Below are 20643 nucleotides of genomic sequence, written 5' to 3'. Positions count from 1 at the left end.
AAACACACTCCTTTATTTATTTTCTTCACTGCACCACAATGCCTTCTCTCACCAACTCTTTCCTTTCTTCTTCTCTCACCAACTCTTTCCTTTCTTCTTCTTTTCTTTCTCTTTTCTCTCTCGACCTCCTTCCTCCTCCTCACAAGCATCGTCTCCTTCCTCCCAACTCTGGCTCAATGTCTGGAAGGAGGCGGCCCCTTATATCATGACCCGGATGAGCCCCAGGTGCTCCCCTTGATGTCACTTCCTGGTGTGACAGAAGTCTCAGGAAAGCACGTGGAAGCATTCCGGGTCTTCTTGGAATTATCTCCGGCAGCACCTCCTGGTGTGGCGGAAGTGCTGCCATCCAGGATTCCCTCACTGTCCGGGCGCCCCCTGGCAGTGGCCACGTCCTGTCACGAGTGTCCCAGGTTATTCCTTGTGGCCCCCAAATAGGCCCGGGCGGCTGCCCTCTCGTGGCCGAGGAGTAACAGTGTCCACGTCGGGGACTATCCAGGCGTCCCGGCCAGGTTGTGGCCCCTGGCATCCTCGACACCCTAAATATCGAAATGTCCTTTCTTAGCAGATGCCTACTAGATAGTGTGAACGGTACCCGGGCACAGACAGGCGGACATGTTGTTTTGACACCACCACACGTTTATTTACAATAATATTTACAAGAATAGGTCACCAAGACCCCAAACAATGGTCACAAAGACCTAGTCACGTGCACAAACCCCCAAATACCCAATGTCCTGGCCACAATGCCTTTCTTCGGGCCGCCTCCACTCTTCACAGCTTCGTCCTACCTCCACCCGACTCCAGCTCTGAATGACGGGAGACGGCCCCCTTTTATGAAGGACCCGGATGAGCCCCAGGTGCTCCCGGCAATCTTCTGGCCACGCCCCAGCGTGGCGGAAGTGTCGGCTGTCCTCCCGGCTGCTCCCCGGCACCGCCCAGTCTTCCCCAGCACTTCCTGGTGTGGCAGGAGTGCTGGGGAAACAAATCCCCAAGGCATTGGGCGCCTCCTGGCGGTGGCCACGGGCCCCTACAGGGAAGAGCTTCCAAGCCCTTGACCCGTGGCTCCCAAAACAACCCGGAAGGCGCACCCCGTGATCCAGGCGGGCTCTGACCCTCTTCCGTCCCTCCTGGCGTCCCGCCGGGTCATAGCCCCTGGCATCCCTGACAGTGCCCCACAGCCAGCGAAGACCACTCGTGGGTAAGAGCGACCCGTCCCCGCGAGGGCAGCAGAGCTCCGAAACGGGTCCCACTCGAGGATAGCCGGGGTCCGGCCCCGCACTCCTAGCAGGGACAGGGGCGGAGACACAATCCCGACACCAACCCATGGTGCATCCCTGTGCCTCGCACAGGTTGTGCTCCCCCCTTTTACCGGCACCCCGGGGCCTCCTCGGTAGGCACCCCCTCCGGGACCTCCACGCCCCTTTGTTCTGAGCCACTCGTTCCCCCGTTGGCTCCTCCAGCTGCGAGCGCACCTGCGCACCGACAGAGATCCTTCTGCAGGCGGCCCGACATCAGAGGGCTGCTCCGCCACGAAGGGGTTCCTTCAACTCGCCCGGGGTCCGTCCCTACAAAAGAGAACACAGGGGCAGAACCGCTGCCAAAGCACCCAGCTCGTGCCACGCACGGGCAGCGTTCCCCTCAACCGCACCCCGCACTTGCCTGATCGGCACCCTCTCGCGGCTTCCGTGTCCCTCTCGACGATGGAGTCGTCGGCACCGCCCGCTCTCTCTCCGCCGGCCTCAGGGATTCCCTCTGCTCTCCCAGAGGGCAGCCAGCCACACGCGTGCACCCAGCAACGCTCTCACCTTATCGGAGGAATCGGCACCCAGCCCTTTATTCCTCCCTTCACTCTGGGACGCCCTGACGGTTTGAGACTCCTTATGGAATAAAAGGCGCTCTGTCCCGTCTGCGTCCCTATAGTGCGGCGCAAGACCGCAGCCAACTCGGGGCGGAGGGCGCTAGGACCCGGGGCACTTAGCAGCCCGTGTCCTTCAGCGCCCTCACGGACTCCCCTCGCGCGCATGCAGTCCGCGGCGCCGCACTCCTGTCGGAGGGCTGCTTACTCGGAACTGATCATTGTCTTCACAGCCTTTTCAGCAGCCCTCCCATATGCTTTACGGAGTCGGCTGTACTCACCGTCTCCGCTGTACCTCTCCGCTGGAGATTCCAGCGTCGCGCCCCCGCTGTCGAAAGAACGTTCTCAGCGCCAGCGCGCCTTCTCTCCAGTACCAGCACCTCAGCCCGGAGAGCACATAGCACCTGTAACACCGCGCTGCCCGGCGGGCTGAAGGGACGCCCAGCTCCGCCAAAGCAGCCGGCAAAGACAGGAAGTTAACCGACGCTGAGCCTACCTGACTGTCGGCCTCCGGCGCCGCCACTTCCTGTGGGCCTTCTCCTCCGGCCCAATCGGGTCTCCCCCCTGCCCGTGATGGACATTCCCTGGTCCCGCCTCCCTACAGTCATCGGCGGGCACGCAAGACACACCGTCCAATCGCGTGCCTGTCAGGGGGAGGGACTTCCGGTCCGCGGCCATCTTGGCTCCCTTTCTGCGGCGGCGGCGTGCTTGCCGGCAGCCTTGCTGTTGCCAGCGCCTCTCGAGCTGCAGCGTCCTCCTTCGCAGCCCTCGCGCTGCTGCCGCTGTGCTGCCGGAGCCCGCAAAACCAGCATCGCCCGCCACTGACGCGATCCTGGAGGTCCCTGCCTGGAAAACAAAACACACGCCCTGCCCCCAGGGCCGGCTGCCGATAGGCAGGGAACTCACCTCCCAGGTCCCGTCATACCGAGGAAACGTCCTCGGCGTGGCCTCTCCGGACGCCATGCCGTCCCGGGCGCCTCCAGCAACGGCGCGCTCGTTGGAGACCGCTGCACTCTTCCAATGCACGCCGGCCCGCTTCAGGGAATAACGGCCTCCTGCGGACCCCTGGCGGTCCGTGGGGTTCTTTACCCAGCGGGCTGTGTGCACGCAGCCCCGCGGTGCGTGTGGGGTCCCCTGCTGCACCGGGCCGTCCACAACAATATTTTTTTGTACAGGTCTCCGCCTTGTAACAGGCGGAGCATCCTGCCGACTACGCCAGATGTGAACGGTACCCGGGCACAGACAGGCGGACATGTTGTTTTGACACCACCACACGTTTATTTACAATAATATTTACAAGAATAGGTCACCAAGACCCCAAACAATGGTCACAAAGACCTAGTCACGTGCACAAACCCCCAAATACCCAATGTCCTGGCCACAATGCCTTTCTTCGGGCCGCCTCCACTCTTCACAGCTTCGTCCTACCTCCACCCGACTCCAGCTCTGAATGACGGGAGACGGCCCCCTTTTATGAAGGACCCGGATGAGCCCCAGGTGCTCCCGGCAATCTTCTGGCCACGCCCCAGCGTGGCGGAAGTGTCGGCTGTCCTCCCGGCTGCTCCCCGGGCACCGTCCAAAGTCTTCCCCCCAGCACTTCCTGGTGTGGCAGGAGTGCTGGGGAAACAAATCCCAAGGCATTGGGGCCTCCTGGCGGTGGCCACGGGCCCCTACAGGGAAGAGCTTCCAAGCCCTTGACCCGTGGCTCCCAAAACAACCCGGAAGGCGCACCCCACGTGATCCAGGCCGGGCTCTGACCCTCTTCCGGTCCCTCCTGGCGTCCCGGCCGGGTCATAGCCCCTGGCATCCCTGACAATAGATATACTTTATTAATGCCCAAGGGGAAATTCACATACTCCAGCAGCAGCATACTGATAAAAACAATATTAATTAAAGAGTAATAAAAACACAATGCAAGTTAAAAAATGCAAGGAGAGAGTACAAGGCAGGTATGACAGTCTATAATCTTGTATAGTGTTAACGTTTATCACCCCCAGGTGAAACTGAAGAGTTGCATAATGTGGGGGAGGAACGATCTCCTCAGTCTGTCAGTGGAGCAGGACAGTGACAGCAGTCTGTCGCTGAAGCTGCTCCTCTGTCTGGAGATGATCCTGTTCAGTGGATGCACTGGATTCTCCATAATTGACAGGAGCCTGCTCAGCGCCCGTCACTCTGCCACGGATGTCAAACTGTCCAGTTCTGTGCCTACAATAGAGCCTGCCTTTCTCACCAGCTTGTCCAGGCGTGAGGCTTCCCTCTTCTTTATGCTGCCTCCCCAGCACACCACCACGTGGAAGAGGACGATTGCCACAACCGTCTGATAGAACATCTTATTGCAGATGTTGAAGGACACCAGCCTTCTAAGGAAGAATAGTCAGCTCTGTCCTCTCTTGCACAGAGCATCAGTATTGGCAGTCCAGTCCAGTTTATCATCCAGCTGCCCTCCCAGGTATTTATAAGTCTGTATGCTCTGCTCACAGTCGCCTCTGATAATAACAGGGTCCATGAGGGGCCCTGGCCTCCTAAAATCCACCACCAGCTCCTTGGTTTTGCTGGTGTTCAGTCTGTAGGTGGTTTGAGTTGCACCATTTAACAAAGTCCTTGATTAGGTTTCTATACTCCTCCTCCTGCCCGCTCCTGATGCAGCCCATGATAGCAGTGTCGTCAGCGAACTTTTGCACGTGGCAGGTCTCCGAATCGTATTGGAAGTCTGATGTATATAGGCTGAACAGGACCTCCTGTGCTGCTGACCACAATGTCAGACCTGCAGTTCCCGAGACGCACATACTGAGATCTGTTGGTAAGATAGTCCATGATCCATGCCACCAGGTATGAATCTACTCCCATCTCTGTCAGCTTGTCCCTAAGGAGCCAAGGTTGGATGATGCTGAAGCTGCTAGAGAAGTCCAGAAACATAATTCTTACTGCACCACTGCCTCTGTCCAAGTGGGAGAGGGATCAGTGTAGCATATGGATGATGGCATCCTCCGCTCCCACCTTCTCCTGATATGCGAACTGCAGAGGGTCTAGGGCATGGTGGACCTGTGGCCTCAGGTGGTGAAGCAGCAGCCACTCCATGGTCTTCATCACATGTGACATCAGAGTGCAAGGCCGGAAGTTATTCCACTCACCAGGACGTGATATCTTTGGGACTGGGATGATGCAAGATCTAGATTTCTAATCTAGATATACAGTACCATCCTGCCAAACTTCAGGTTTTATGAGTAAGTAGGAAATTAAGACGAAGGTCAAATAGAAACCAGTTTAGCTAACAGTGGCACTCTAACCACAAAGAACTCAACTGGGACCTGAAAATTAATTAATCAGAAAGCTTAGGTAAAGAAATGTGTATGGAGGGATTTTCTACATCCTTTTTAGGCTTTCAATGCTTGTCTCTCAGGAGGCAACAATCATATACCTCACAATGCACCGTGTATAAAATCTAATGACATTATATCATACACAAACAAGGAGCTGCCACTGAGTTGATGAAATGTAAAATATTGTGTCACAGAATATTTTAATATGCAGTAAATTTCGATGTGCAGTAAATAAAAATACAAAAACAATAACATATAATATCCATAGTGGCATTGTGGACAGCGGTCTTACTAATCATGTACTTCCCTGTAAGGACTGGTTACAAATAAGTAATTTATTATTAATCAGAATTTCCATTTATTTTAAATTGTCTAACTACCACTTATTGGACCTGTATCCAAATGGATATAAACAATTGCATGAAGTTAACATTTCTTTGCACCATAAATTCAAACAGCTAGACAGATGAGAAGAGGCTAAGAGTAATTATACAGAAAGCACAGGAATGAGATAAAAAGAGAAGCAAGTGGCAGATCAAGTGCTTAGTGGGGTTACTTCCAGCTCACATGATGGCTACAATGAGAGCCACAGACTCACACATCCAACTGAATGGGCCCTGTTCATCAGTATGGCTCAGTTTACATTAATGTCTTTCTGTTGAATTGTGCTGGGGATTCTGAAAAGACAAAAGATACTTGACACAGCACTACTGATTAGCACTCCATTATTCCACGTGCAGATCAGGACTTTTTCCAAATGATGCACTACTTTCCCTGGCTAAATGAATTGCCACATGTGTATGTTACATAATTTTGTCTATTGCTGTATTCAGTTTGATGGCTAAGCAGGGTTTGTTGTGTATTATCCTCTGTGTATATGCTTACCTAAGCAACCTCAATGCCCATAGTTCTGAACAGATGTGTTTTTATAGCATAGTTTAAACAGCACATAACATTTTATGCAAAGGCTTATAGTGTCTGGCTTTGTTGCTGTAGTTTAAGCATCAATAAGTTATGTGAATATATTGATACTTAAACATTAAAAGGCATATGTTCAGACATTAAAAAAAATGAAAAGAAAATATTCCATCTTAATATCTCAAAATATTCCAGTTGTGGCTACAGGTGTGTGGGAGTTTATAAGTATCCACTCAAATCTGCCCAACCAATGTAAAATCAGTAAAAATAAAGTTTAAACTGATCCTGGCATTTATTTGCCCTCTCTACATATCCAGATGCCCTCCCCAAGATAACATTCCAGAAACACCACTGAATTCTTCCATAACTAAGTTCAATGTCTTACGCAAGTATAAATATTCTTGAATTCAGGCAATACTACACATATTAGCAAGATTAGATCTAATTGCTAGCTTTGTTTATGACTGGCCATCCCACTTTGCTGAACAAATATGAGAATTATCATGCCTCATTCCTGACATTTTTTTTTAACACACCCTCTACTACCAATCATGCCAGCTGTTGCCAGGCAATCACAACTATACTGCGGTTACCTAAGCCTGTTTAGGTCAATAGAGCACCATATTTAGAAACTCCTCACTACCTCACCAGTCACTTATTTGTGAGTCAAAATGTATAGCTTTGTAATCTCTAGGTGAAATGTCTATGACTTTTATGATTTTCTAGTATGCTGAATCTTTTTTTGCTTGCATTTTATCACTACAATTTTATTTGCCCATTTTGCCATTGTTTTTAGCAAAATCATGTCTTTTTTTATGGAAGGCTATTCTCAAATAAGTCTCCAAATTGTTCTCATCGGATCAAATCAAATCAACTCCACCTTTAAACAACATAATTAGCTTTAATTTTCTCACCTTTGGTAGAACAGACACCCACCTAAACCAAGGCAGAGAAGTAAAGGGGGAAGGTGAGCATTTAAGAGGAGTCAGGGCCTGAAGCAAAGTGGAGTTAGCTTACAGTAGCCTAATGAAAATAATGTTCAGCTGCAAAATTAAACTCATTAAAATTAGTTTAAATAATGAATAATAAAAAATTAATTGAATAAATGAATAAATAATAATAATGAATTTTTATTTGTACTCATGAATACAATAAAAAATATAATTAGAGTGCTTTCATCATGTCACATTAAAGTACAAAATTGTAAAGAACAAGTTAACATAATTTATTTGTGTATACAATATTGTTCTAAATCACTTTATTATAAAAATATTTAGTCAGTTTATTATTTTCAAAAATATCTGTAATGAAAACAACAATACATATTCATTGACATACATATAATAACTCTAGTTTTTCTCACTTCTTGGTATTTTATTTAACGGCCTGTCGTTTGTACACTTTATCTGGTGCATCCCTACAAATCATCCAACAGTGGTCCACCATCATCCTGACATCTCAACATGCCTGGTACATTCTTTTAATGTCTTTGATATCCTGATGGAACCTTTCATCCAGCTCTTCACTAGCCGCTCCAAGATTTTCAGGGAAAACTTCCAAATGTGAATCCAATTTTGGGAGTCATGTTGCAACCCAACTCATTTTTCACAATTTCTTTATAATTTGGATCTTTATTGTTACCTAAAACCTTAGAAATTACTCTTGTTCCAGGTTGCTCATCAAATTCTGCAAGAGAAATCAATATTCTAATATCTAATCCAACAAAAACCCTCTTTCAAATCAGCCTTAAACGATCTCAGGAATTTTCAGCACAAACTTATAAAACAGATTCCATCTTTTGGTAGGACTTTGACAAACTGCTTCATTAAACCAAATTTAATATGAAGCATGGTGAGAGCAACATTTTATCTGGACAATCCACCGAATACGTTTTGATGATGTTTTGGGCACCTTGCTGTAGCTTTTTTCCAGCTGGCCATTCCTACTGAACCCAATGTTAACTCTTGGCTCTGCTATCTCACTCACAGAGAAAACCCTTAGAATTTTGTATACCCTGACTGCTGACTCCGTAAGATATGCAGAAATTTTAGGTCCCCACATATAAACAAACAGTGCTCACTGCAGTTAATAACTGTTACAAAAGTAACTTTTTCTTTAAACATGGATTTCAATAATAGAAAATATTAAGCTTAAATTATTATTAAAACAAATTATATTTAATTAATTATAATGTAAAAACAATAAAAAGATATCACTGACAGGTGAAGAAATGTGTTTTGCGAAAAAAATGTTATGTGATGGAGAAAAATGGTTTTCATTTTCAAATATAGCACCCAAAACTATATAAAAATCACATGGAAAAATCAAAATATTTCTTCAATGTAGACCTGTTATTAAAGATTTGAGCTTCTCTTTTGGTTTTCTGTTAATCCAAAATGTCACATCAAGAATTAAAGCCAAAACTTAAAAATGTGGCCACATCACACAAGTTTAGATTTTGAATTGATTCCAATTTCTAACATTTTTATTACTTCATCTTTTGATCTTTTAATCATTTTCTGTTTTATTAAAAGGAGGTAATCATTTTGTGCCAGACATATCTTCTGGGTTGATTTTGTGCACCTGTACAGTTTGTGATATCAGCATGATTGACTAATCAAAGGAAGCATTTCATGAGAGGCCCTATCTCAAACTTCAAGCCAAACAAAAAAATATAAAGAAAAGAATTCTAGTGCTGACTTGTGTTTTGTTTCCTTTAGTTTTGTTTTTGTCCTTGTAATCTTTAGAATATTTAATAAAAAAAATAAAATACTGAATCTATGACTATTCTTGTGCTGACTCTCAAATGAAGTCCTGTAAGATCTCTATAGCTCGTAACACACGAAAAAAGAATCTTTCTTGGAGTTAGGCATGCTGTATACTGTAGCTGGGACACAAATCAACATAAATCCTAAGATTCTACGAGTATTCTTCTCCTAAATGAGAAAAGATTTTTTATTTTTATCCTAGTGCATCAGTACACTCTGTTTTAACAATATTCAAATTCGATAAGACATTCTTTTTACAGTGAACAAGTTTTGCTAGCGTCACATAAATTTGGAGATGGGTAAAAGGTAACAAGATGGGGACGGAAAGCAATATAAAAAAGAGTCACACCTCATCAATGATACCTTGACTTCAGTGTCTTGTAAAGGAACAGCTTACCTGTGTAATTCCACTGAGAACCTGAGGAGAAGTGGAGAAAAAACGTCATTCAAAAATGGAACAAGATATTTCATACAAAATTGTGTCTTTACAAACTGAAACCTATGAAGAAAGACTTAAGAACATGTATGCTAGGCAGAATGTAACGTCGGGGCTGGGCGGTCTTTTTGCAGATTTTATTTTTTTCCAGCTTAAGTGGAGTTTTTTATTTTTTCTATCCACAGGGCCATCTGATTTTATCATTGTATTGTTATTTAGAAGCTGAAAAAACAGTTCTCTATTAAAGGGCTCTGCTTCTCTTAATTGTATATCTATCTCATGTAAGTGTGCATTATTTATTTGTGTATACCCTTTATTCATTATTATTTTGATCTAATTTAGTTTGTTCTTTGCTTGTAACTATTTTTTGACATCTTGTAAAGAACTTTGAGCTACATCCTTTGTATGAAAATGTCCTATAGAAGTAAATGTTGTTGTTAAATATAACATTATTTTATTTCAATATAGGGTGGAACAGATCTAATTATGCATTTTTCAATATGCTATAACTTATTAAGTTTATTACATAGAAAATCACCTGAAAAATCCCAGACCATTGAGAAGTGTGTGAAATGATGACATGAAGAATCGTCTTCACGCCGAACTGAAATCGCTCCCGCATAAATCAAAGTCATCCAGACGATCTGGATCTGCATAATTAGATATGGACCACCCTGTATTTCTTGTAATGGAGAGTTATGAATGCATGAATTTTTTCATGATTGAATTCAGAATTAATTTTTATAATTATGTGTGAAGCTAACATCCATTTACTTCAGATGTTTATGAGGGTATTTATTGTATAATGATTTAATGACGAATAATGTTTGTTTGATCAGGGATGTCATGCACTGCAGTCCTTAATGCATTTAAGGTATTGTTTTTTACACTTTTTGAGAGGCTTACAGATAGGGATGACATCTCAGTATAGTGCAAAATTGTTTCTGTCCTTTCAGATCAAATGCTTCACTGCTTATGTCTGCTAAATATATACTTACATCCCTAAACATGCATACCAATACTGAAAAATGACAATAAATATATAACAACTTATATACTTTACCTTCTTTTTTAACATAAAACCCACACACTAGGAGTATTATAATATCACTCTAATACTACAAGAATTAAAAGAATAACAAGATCAGAATAACAAGATTAATTGGATCAGTCCAATTAAAATCTTTTTAATTTGGCAAGGGATTGATCTAAAAACTTTACGCTCACTTGAGGCTGAACCATCCTGTGAGTAGAAATCTGATTATCACTGATTACTTCACATTCCAGCTTATAAGAGAGTGGAATACATAGGGTGCAACAGAAGTACAGAGAATAAAGAAAAAAACTGAACAAATAGTGCAGAATAAATTAAATTCATTTTATATCATATGAACATATGCTACTGTCATGGGGGAAAAATACATTTTTAAATGTGTCATGGATATTGTCATTTTGTCTAAAGAAGCTACTAACCAAGCTAGTGTCAGTATCTAAGACTTTATATGGTAATTTTCACATTTTTATTTTTACTTTTCATATATTGTTGACTGCGGTGGGCTGGCACCCTACCCAGGGTTTGTTTCTTGCCTTGCACCCTGTGTTGGCTGGGATTGGCTCCAGCTGACCTCCGTGACCCTGTAGTTAGGATATAGCAGGTTGAAAAATGGATGGATGGATGATGGATATATTGTTGACATGCACACACATGTCTCCACTGCTATTTAATGAAATGGCACTAAGTGGTAACAGACAGCTGGTAGATACTACAGCATAGTAGAAAGTGCATAATGTTAACTTTCCAAGGGTAAGCTACATTGCAATTTGTATGACTTCAAAGAAGGCATTCTGTGTTAGTGGGAATATTGTCAGTCACATGCAAGAGGTAATCCCTCAAAGGCAATGTAGACAGTCCTCCCTTCTTGGGTAAATATTTGTGATTTTATCTATACATCCTTTTAAATCCTGGTTAGAGATACATTCAGAAATCTCTCCATCTAACCATCGGTTCAGTGTATTTTGCATCTGTCTAATCTTTTAGTGCTTTTCGTCTATATATCTGTCTACGGTAGTTTACTTTGTACTTTTAAGAAATGGTAGAATTACTTTTTCTACCAATAGCTCAGAATTTAAAAATGTTAATTGGGTATTCTTCTCTTTATTTTTGTAAATATTTAATTAAAAAAATACAGTTTTCTAAGTTTGAGTGTTATGGTCAAAGCTGGGCTCATGTTTAAAGTGTTTCTATTTATATTCTTTTTTTTCTAATATGTTCTGCACATGTATTATTTATTTAATCATGTATACTCTGTTATATTTTATTTATTTCGTTATTATACAGTATTTACAGTGTGTTTGCCTTGCAATTCCCTTATGTTCCTTGTATTTTGTGGGTGGATCCCCAAGAGGCAGGGCCATCCATCTATCACAGTACAAGGACCGCCCCAGCCCTATAAAGGAATGCTGGGAAATGAAGTCTAGGCGTTTCATTCTAATGTGCTCTAGTGGATTTATATAGTTCTAAGGAGTATTGTGACTTTCTTTGATTGTTTTGCTTTAGTTGTTGAATTTTTGCTTTGTTCTTGAATTACTCTCTAGGATTTTGATTTGGATCTTGTTTGCTGTGGGTTCTCTTTTAGGTAAGTCCTTCTCCTGTGTTCTTTTTACTGTATATTCCTACTCTGTCAATAAATCTAGCTTTTATAAAGATTTAACTTGGCCTCACGTTATATAAGCCAGGCACTGACAGTGATCTTCGCCCTTGTGGGGCATTTTGAGAATGTTTTTAAACTTTATAGAATATATGTATTCTTCGAACCTTGAGGGTGAAATGCATTTTGGCCAGATGTAGGTCAACACTAGCCACTCAAGTGGAAACTAGGCTCTGTGCACCTTTTCTGGGCAGGCAGGTGGAATTCAGGCCTGCTTCTCTGGGTGCTTTTGAAGGCCTCACACCACTTTTGCCCACTTGTGAGAATAATTCACAGACATCTTTATTTGTGTTTATGGAAGTAATTTCTATGCTGACTTTTGGCATCTTATGGCTTTTTTTACATGCTACCCTTAGACAAGCAAAAATTTATATATTTAGATATATCTCTCTATTATAAAAAAAAATCTTGGGGAGGCAGACTGGGGAGATGAGATGTGATCTTCTCAGAAGGCAATCTGAAGTCCCACGAAAGACACTTTAACTTGCTCCCAGCTCTTAAAACAATGACAAGCGACAAGCAAAACCGCAGCTCGCAGCAGATGATCCAACCACTTCTCCTTGCGTGCATTCAGCCACCCTAACTCCCCCTCTTCACAACGCGAGCAGCAGAGACACGAAGTAGCAAAAAGGACAGCAGCTGTACAGGCTTTAAAATGATTGACAGGCAGCGCGACAGCAGCTGCCCCCCCTTCACAACGCGAGCAGCATTATGCGTCCTGCGAGAAAGAGATTTAACCATGCCTGGGGCCGTAAATAAAAGACAAGTATTGTTTTTACAATGTCACGCAAGACAAGGCAGTGAGCCATCATTTAAAACAAGTCCACGGACATCTAACCAAGCAGTTGTTGGATTGCTTTTGGCGGACACGCATCATGTGCTCCCAGCTCTTAAAACAACGACATGCGACAAGCAGAACAGGCAGTTCGCCTGCAGCAGAAAAACAGCAGATGATCCGACGGCTTCTCCTTAGCATGCGTTCAGACCCCCCCCTTCACAACGTGAGCAGCGTTATACATCCTGCGAGAAAGAGATTTAACCACGCACGGGGCCGGAAATAAAGGACAAGTATTGTTTTTACAAATGCTTTTAAAGTAAAAGTAAAATAATGTATATGTAACAATTCCCATGAAAATAACAATCTCTTTAAATTGTATATTCGGTAAACCAAACACGGGGGTGGGCGAGCAAAGCTAGCAGGAGGCAGAGCCCCCTAGTATTAAGTATTTTAAAGACTCTGCAATATCTGCAAATATCATGATAGGTTTTATGTGTGCTGGCTTTTTTATGTAATACTAGCAAAATACCCGCGCTTCGCAGCGGAGAAGTAGTGTGTTAAAGAAGCAATGAAAAAGAAAAGGAAACATTTTGAAAATAACGTAACCTGATTGTCAATGTAATTGTTTTGTCACTGTTGTGAGTGATGAGTGTTGTTGTCATATATATATATATATATATATATATATAAACATATATATATATACATATCTATACATATACACATATATACATACATATATATATCTACATATATACACACACATATATACACACACATACATACATACACACATATATACACACAAATACATATATATACATACATACACACACACATATATAAACATATATATACATATACATACATATCTACATATATACACACACAGCTATTTCGTATCAGTGCAATACGCTGTTTGTTAAAACGGCTGACTCCCGCTCTTACGTGCAATAACAAATCAAATCATTCAGTTGTCTTTGCTCATATGTCATTTTAGAGATGGACGCCTGGCATCTTTTTTTGGCCACAAGTTCGTTTCTGTTTGCTGTGAGGTTCTGTGTTGTGGAGATTCTCAGGATGGAGTGCAGGTGCTCATCAGTGAGGCGACTCCTGTGTGCTGTTTTGTTAGTCTTTATCACTGAGAAGAGCTTCTCACACAGATATGTGCTACCAAACATGCACAAGGTTCGAGCCGCATGTAGATGGACTTTTTTTGTTCTTCAAAGTCACCAAAGCGCGTGCAAACTCAGTGCGCAATAACTCTAGCTTCGCAATAACTTGCAGCATCATAAGGTAGACTTGATTAACGCGGTAAGTGTTCGGCAAGGCAGCTGAAGCGCTGCATTATGGGATCTGTAGTTTATTGTGTTACCAGCGCTTCATATACCCGGGCCATTAATAACAATAATACAGTATATAAAATGATCTCGGGCGGATATAATTACCGGGCCGGATGTGGCCCGCGGCCCTTGAGTTTATATGGACTAAATAGAACTCAAAAAGATATATTTTTTCAAATGTGATCGCGCAATTCAGATAGAGTTGACGCGCACTACAGCCTGCATGCCTCAATAAGTCATCCTCCCCTCGCTCTTACTTTTTTACCGTTCATCTAATGAATACACTGAGTATGGCTTTACCAAAACAATCATTGATGGCGAATAAAGTATCCATTATTCGAGTATGTAGATCGGGATATATATATACATATATATATACCCACGTATCGCAGCGGAGAAGTAGTGTGTTAAAAAAGCTAGAAAAAGAAAAGGGAACATTTTAAAATAACGTAACATGACTGTCAATATACAGTATTTGTTTTGTGAGTGTTACTGACTGTTGCTGTCATCAAGGATTTGATTATCATTATTTCTTTCAATCAGGTTCGTATTTGTAGGATGTGTTGTGTTCAAGTTACATTCCGTGTTTGTCAATCGTTGTAAAGATGACAGGTTTCATTCATCGATTCGTTTCTTACTGCATCAATAAACAGCTTGTCTTCTTCTTTATCTGAGACCTGACACACTGCATTCACGGGTTTTTTTTACACTGTCTTCCTTTAGTGGGACATTGACTTTTTCCAACGTGTGCTTTGTTTCCGCAGTAGCTGGATTTATGAATATGCTTGTAAGTATCAGACGCTTCATATTTTTTGCTGCCTTTTCAATTGTGTAATTCAGTTTTTGTTCATCGCTCTTTGGAACTGTTGCTTTTTATCTGTGCACTGCGTCAGTTCACGTGAGCCACTCGGTGTACATGCATCGAAGTTTCCCAGCTGTGCTGGTGCCATCTCGTGCTATGCCCATGGCTGTATTTAATGTTACCTTAGTCCTGGCACTTAAAACTTTCTCTCGCAGTTTCGCTGAGTTTGTGTCAAACACCACCCTGACCATCTCATCTTCCTCTGCATAAGCACAGTCCTTCACCCGTGAATATTTAGCGGCAGTGTTTCTATTGGATTTCCACTGACGGACGGCCTTATATGGGCAGGCACTAAATTACAAACGCCAGCAGCAGCCTGTCTATGAACTTAATTTAAAGTGTAGGTTTACATCGTGCTTTGTTTCCGAAGTAGCAGAACTCATGAATATGGTTGTATATGTCACTCGCTCGCTTCTTATTGTTTTGCTGCCTTCTCAATTATATAATGCATGTTTTCTTCAGCGCTTTTTTGAGGTCTTCCTGGTTTTCTATTTACTGCGTGATTACGTGGGAGGCGTGATGATGTCACACGAAACTCCGCCCCCAAAAGCGTTGAAGCTCATCTCCATTACAGTAAATGGAGAAAAACTGCTTCCAGTTATGACCATTACGTGTAGAATTTCGATATAAAACCTGCCCAACTTTTGTAAGGAAGCTGTAAGGAATGAACCTGCCAAATTTCAGCCTTCCACCCACACGGGAAGTTGGAGAATTAGTGATGAGTCAGTGAGTGAGTGAGTGAGGGAGTGAGGGCTTTGCCTTTTATTAGTATAGATTTATATTTTTCTTAAACTTCTGTGACTAAGCATTTCACTGCAATTTGCACTACATGACAAAAACAAATAAAATTAGATTTTGATTTTTGATTTTGCTATGCAGTATCACCCACTATGCTATGCAGCAATGTCAAAGAAAAAATAAAATGTAAAATAAATATTCTGAGCAACACAAAATCAGCTGTGCTTGAACATGGAGTACTATTATGAATTGTATTAAATCACAAACCTATGAGACAAACAATTTCAAATAACTTACACAGTAATAAATAAGAAAAAATACTCAAATGATATTCTACAGTCAGAGTATAGTATATAAGGGGGTGCCCAGAAACAACCAGAATCTGTACCTGGAGCACAATCTAGACTTAGTTGTGAATATCTCCGCTAGGTGTATCATACGTACAGTATTTTGTGGCAGTCTGCCAAGTGGTGTTGCTCTGTTCGTACAGCATTCAATGTTGGGTTTTCTAGGTGCTTATTAAATGTGCTCTGTGATTTTTGTGATGTGTGATCATAAAGAACAGCGTTAAATTTAGTTTTCTTTTAGGAAAACAGCAGCTGAAACTGTAGTGATGCTTGAAACAGCTTTTAAAGAGGAGGCTTTAAGAAAAACACAGGTCTATGAGTGGTTTTCGTGTTTCAAACGAGGAGAAATATCACTTTTTCACTCTCCAGAATTAGGAATGACGAAAGTTCACAATGTAATTTACAAAGATCATCATCAGACTATTGAAAAAAATTCTGAATTGACTTGTGTGTCTTGGAGTTCTTGCCACCTTCCCTACTCTCATGATCTTTGTCTGTGTGACTTTTTCTTGCTCCTTCATATGAAAGAAGAACTCAAAGGAAAGCATTTTTGTACCATGAAGGGAAGTCAAAGAAAAATCGTTGCAGGCATTGGACAATGTTCCTCTTAAGCAATTCAAAAAATGTTTCCACCAGTGGCAAAACCACTGGGACAAGTGCATTCATTCGCATGGAGAGTACTTTGAAGGAGACTAGAGTTTCAGTAAGTGTAAATTATTAATTTATTTTTTTTAATTCTGGTTATTTTTGGGGACTCCCTCGTATTTGTGATGAACTCATGGCTACTATCTATTGCATTCATAATAATTAACTGGTATGAACTCCACTATGATTTATCTTTCAACTGCAGATGTCTAGTTATGCAAGGCATTATGCTTTTTGGAGTTACCTACTTTATTGGCCCTCTAGACCCAAAAAAAAAAACAAATTTTTAGGTCATTTTGGGCCATATTTTGTGCAGGAAATTTCACCCTTAAGATAAAGAGTAAACCAATAGGTGTCTTCACCAAAAATGATCAGGTGATCATGTGATCCCAGATGCTCAACCCGTAATGGGATACAAGGGGTCAAGGTTACTTCTTTTCACAAAACTTTTTAAAAAATGGGGACTGGTAATATAGGTATGAGGAGTGTCGCTGTATGCTATTTTGAGGTTGCTGATCATGAATATGATAATATTTTTGATATGTGATACTGGTAGGCCTAGCCCTCTAAACACCACTCTCAGATGGTTAAAAATGATACATTTCAAACATAAGCATGTGGGGTATAAGTCATTGCAAATATGTTATTTTTGATTATTTACTAGGGATCTAGCCATTTACGGACCTCTGTCAGAGGGTGAAAAACAACAAACTTTGAGAATATTACAATTACAACATTTAAACTGAAGCATACAATTAAACTATTCTTGTGTATTATACTGTATACTGTACTTCTATCTTATGAGGTAAATCATTAAATTTCTTACATACACTGCAAATTAGGGCAGCTTATGCTAATTCAGATTTTTTTATAATTTACATATAATAAAGGAATTGTTCTCCTAGCCAATATTTGTGTCAATCGCCCTCATTTCATGATTTTAGGAGACCAGAGACTTAAATTGAGAAACCAAGACAGGCATGGAGGCACAGTTGTACAAAGGATGTAGTGATGGATTTTTTATGTTCTCCTTGCAGACTATTCATTCTTTACAAAATATCTAAAGAGATGTTCTGCCTACATTGAATTAAATTTTAATTCAACACTTTTAAGCCTAAACAGAAACAGAAAAATACAGCATACTTAAGACAAACATAAGAACCCTGTGGCACTTCTACAGCTGGATTAGCAAGTCCTGAATCCTGAACTGTGGATGACGGGACTTGTCCATACACCACCACATGCATCTTCTCACATCCTTACTCTTTATCACTGTCCTTTGGCCTCTGCTCCTCCCAGAGGTTGAGTGCTGGTTCCTACTCTTCTTTCAGTTGTGCACTCTCCTAGTTTCTGTAATAGAAATGCAAAGGAAAAAATCCCCTAACAGAGATACCACCAAGGCAACTGCCAAATCGAAAAACACCAATCTAAAGCTCCTTGCAGTGGCTCCATAATTCAAATCACTAGCTGACCTTTATCTACAAAGGAAAGCCTTTTTGTTAGATTAATAAAGTTACTTTCTCTGGTCATTTCTTTGAATGGCTTTCTAATTTTTTATTTTGATCCAGTTTTGTTTTTAATTAGAAACTCATTTAGTCATTCGGGTTTTGTTACTGATTTCTTAGACGTAATTGAATTGACCCCTGATCTGTTCCTGAATTATCCAAAAATAAAACTTCCATCTCTTTATGAATACAGTATATCAAATCAATTACAGCAATGGCATCTTGCATTCATATATTTATTTCTCAAATAAGACTTAACGTTTTCTGCAAAAACACGTTAAAATATAGCCAATACGAAAAACACAGAGTTTTCTAAAGGGCTAAAGAAATTATACCAGGAATTCATGCCTCGGGCTAACATGTCAGTTTCAGATAGTACTAGGTAGCAATTATGTTGACAAAGTAAAATGATTTATATATGACTGTAATAGACTCCTACTAACTGTAATTAACAATATTTAAAATAAACAGGACTAGGAACCTCAGCAGTTTTACATTTTTAAGATGTCAGAAGAAGAAACAAAATGTAAACCTCAACACAACCAATAGGCGTCCACATTACACTACATGCATATACAGACTGACTGCTTTCTCCTCTTCATTTTCAGTAAAAAGCCATAATCCTCCTGCTTCAACAGAAGTTACAGTAAAAGAGGAAAGTAAAGCTCTAGTGCATGAAGGGAGAAGCTAGAATGAATATACTTATTGAGAAAAACAATCTGAACATATATTTATTACAAAACAAGTTGTGAATGTTTTGTTAAGTCAAAGGTTAGACTTGATGGGCCTAAATTTTAGTATCTTCATAAGTGATACGATTTTATTTAGAAAAATGTAAGGAACAGATATTATGTTTTGAATATGCTCAGTAACCTCCTTGGTGCAGCTATTCATTGTAAAACACCCATCACTTTTCAATGGTTTTAACCTTTAAGAACTGATCTGTTGTATAAATCCTTAGGAAATCAGGTGTACTCATTACATGTTGCATGTTGGATGTATTGAAAAGGTAACTTGTATTCAACAAATAAAAGTACTAAACAAAAGTAACGTTTAACATGCCCAGAGGCTTTTCTGCATGAAGGGTCCTTGGGGCACAACCCCACCAGATGTTGTACAATGGAATAATAAGTTCCTCTCTGTAATTTAACTTGCTATTAAAATGTTTGTAATAGCCCTCAGATATGTTCTTACACGCTTGCTTTCAAATTTTCTTTCAGTTGCTTAATGTTACTTACCTAGAACAATACTGCTTCTTGTAACATGTGAAATTGCCTTTGTGTCAGCTCAGTAGCTGGACCAATTGGCCCTGCAGTGTTCTCTATACCCTTGGGTGTGTGTGCAGATGTGCAACCTGAACTTACTAGTTTAGAAATGGGGCTTGAAAGCCATTACCCACTTTAATATGATTCATTTTTTTGTTCTGGTATTGAAGGGTGGTTATCTTGCTTTTTCTAATCAAGACCAGTTGGGATATGCCAGCAAACAGGTAAAAAAAATCCAGCACTATTTTGTCCCTTGGAAAAAAAACAGAGTAATTTGAAGGAAGAAAAAAAGATCAATATTCGAAATGCTGACATTAAAGATGAGGCTGCATCTTGATTTTCACCCACTGCTAAGATGAGTTAAATTTGAAAAAGTCAAAAAGAACCCTTAAGTGTGCTCTTTTCAGCAGCACCGTTTCAAACAAGCACAAAGTCCTGCTGCAGAATAAGTTCTTTTAATTGTTTGCTGGCCTTGGGTGGACTAGAAAACACCTGGCCACAGTGGTCAGTGCTTCTACTGGACATGCACTGGCAGTTTAAATGTGTTAATTATGCAGTGTTGTTGTCTGCCTGTTCTTTCCATATTATTGTAGGTTGTCATTTTTTACCTCAAAAATAATCAGTTCTAAACCTGAGGTTTTGCCACTTCATTTTAGGCACTTTACTTAACATTTAAATCTATACGGCTTTATATTTTCAGATGATAACGATGACAGAAGCAGACAAGGTACCAGCATCCTATTGTCTGATTGATATTGTGTGACATGAAAAGTGTGCAGACTTGCATGCTTCGCTAGTCATTAGAGGGGCAGAGGGATAGATATTAGTAGTTTGGTAAGTTAAAATTCGAAGACATACAGTACATGAAGGAAAATTCTGGTATGGCCGAACCAGAAATTTCACGCCAAAAAAGCCTGAATATGTCCTCTTTTTTAATTAATATGTGTTGAACAATCAAATGATAGTAATGCTGTAAAAGCCGTTCTTTCCTAAAATCAAGTCACCTCCCGGTGACTCATTAATAACTGTTAACTATTACTGCTTTTAGCATTTAATAATAATACTGATCAAACATCAATGGTCACAGAATTTCTTCCTTTATCTCTTTTCCCACATCCATGTTTGTAATATTTGGCCTAAAGAGGGTTGTCCCAT

At 41.2% G+C, this 20643-nt stretch overlaps 1 protein-coding gene across 1 annotated transcript in view; it reads right to left on the bottom strand.

Moving 5' to 3' along the window:
- ca14 (carbonic anhydrase XIV) overlaps positions 1-20643 on the bottom strand; it is a 93120-nt gene that overhangs the window by 68975 nt on the left and 3502 nt on the right. Inside the window, exon 2 of the mRNA XM_039741916.1 lies at positions 9259-9279. Coding sequence (XP_039597850.1) covers positions 9259-9279 — 21 coding nt within the window. The remainder of the gene's footprint in view (positions 1-9258; positions 9280-20643) is intronic.

This window comes from Polypterus senegalus, chromosome 1 (assembly GCF_016835505.1).
Source record: "Polypterus senegalus isolate Bchr_013 chromosome 1, ASM1683550v1, whole genome shotgun sequence".
Classification (NCBI taxonomy): Eukaryota; Metazoa; Chordata; class Cladistia; order Polypteriformes; family Polypteridae; genus Polypterus; species Polypterus senegalus.
This window is presented reverse-complemented; position numbering and strand designations above follow the sequence as displayed.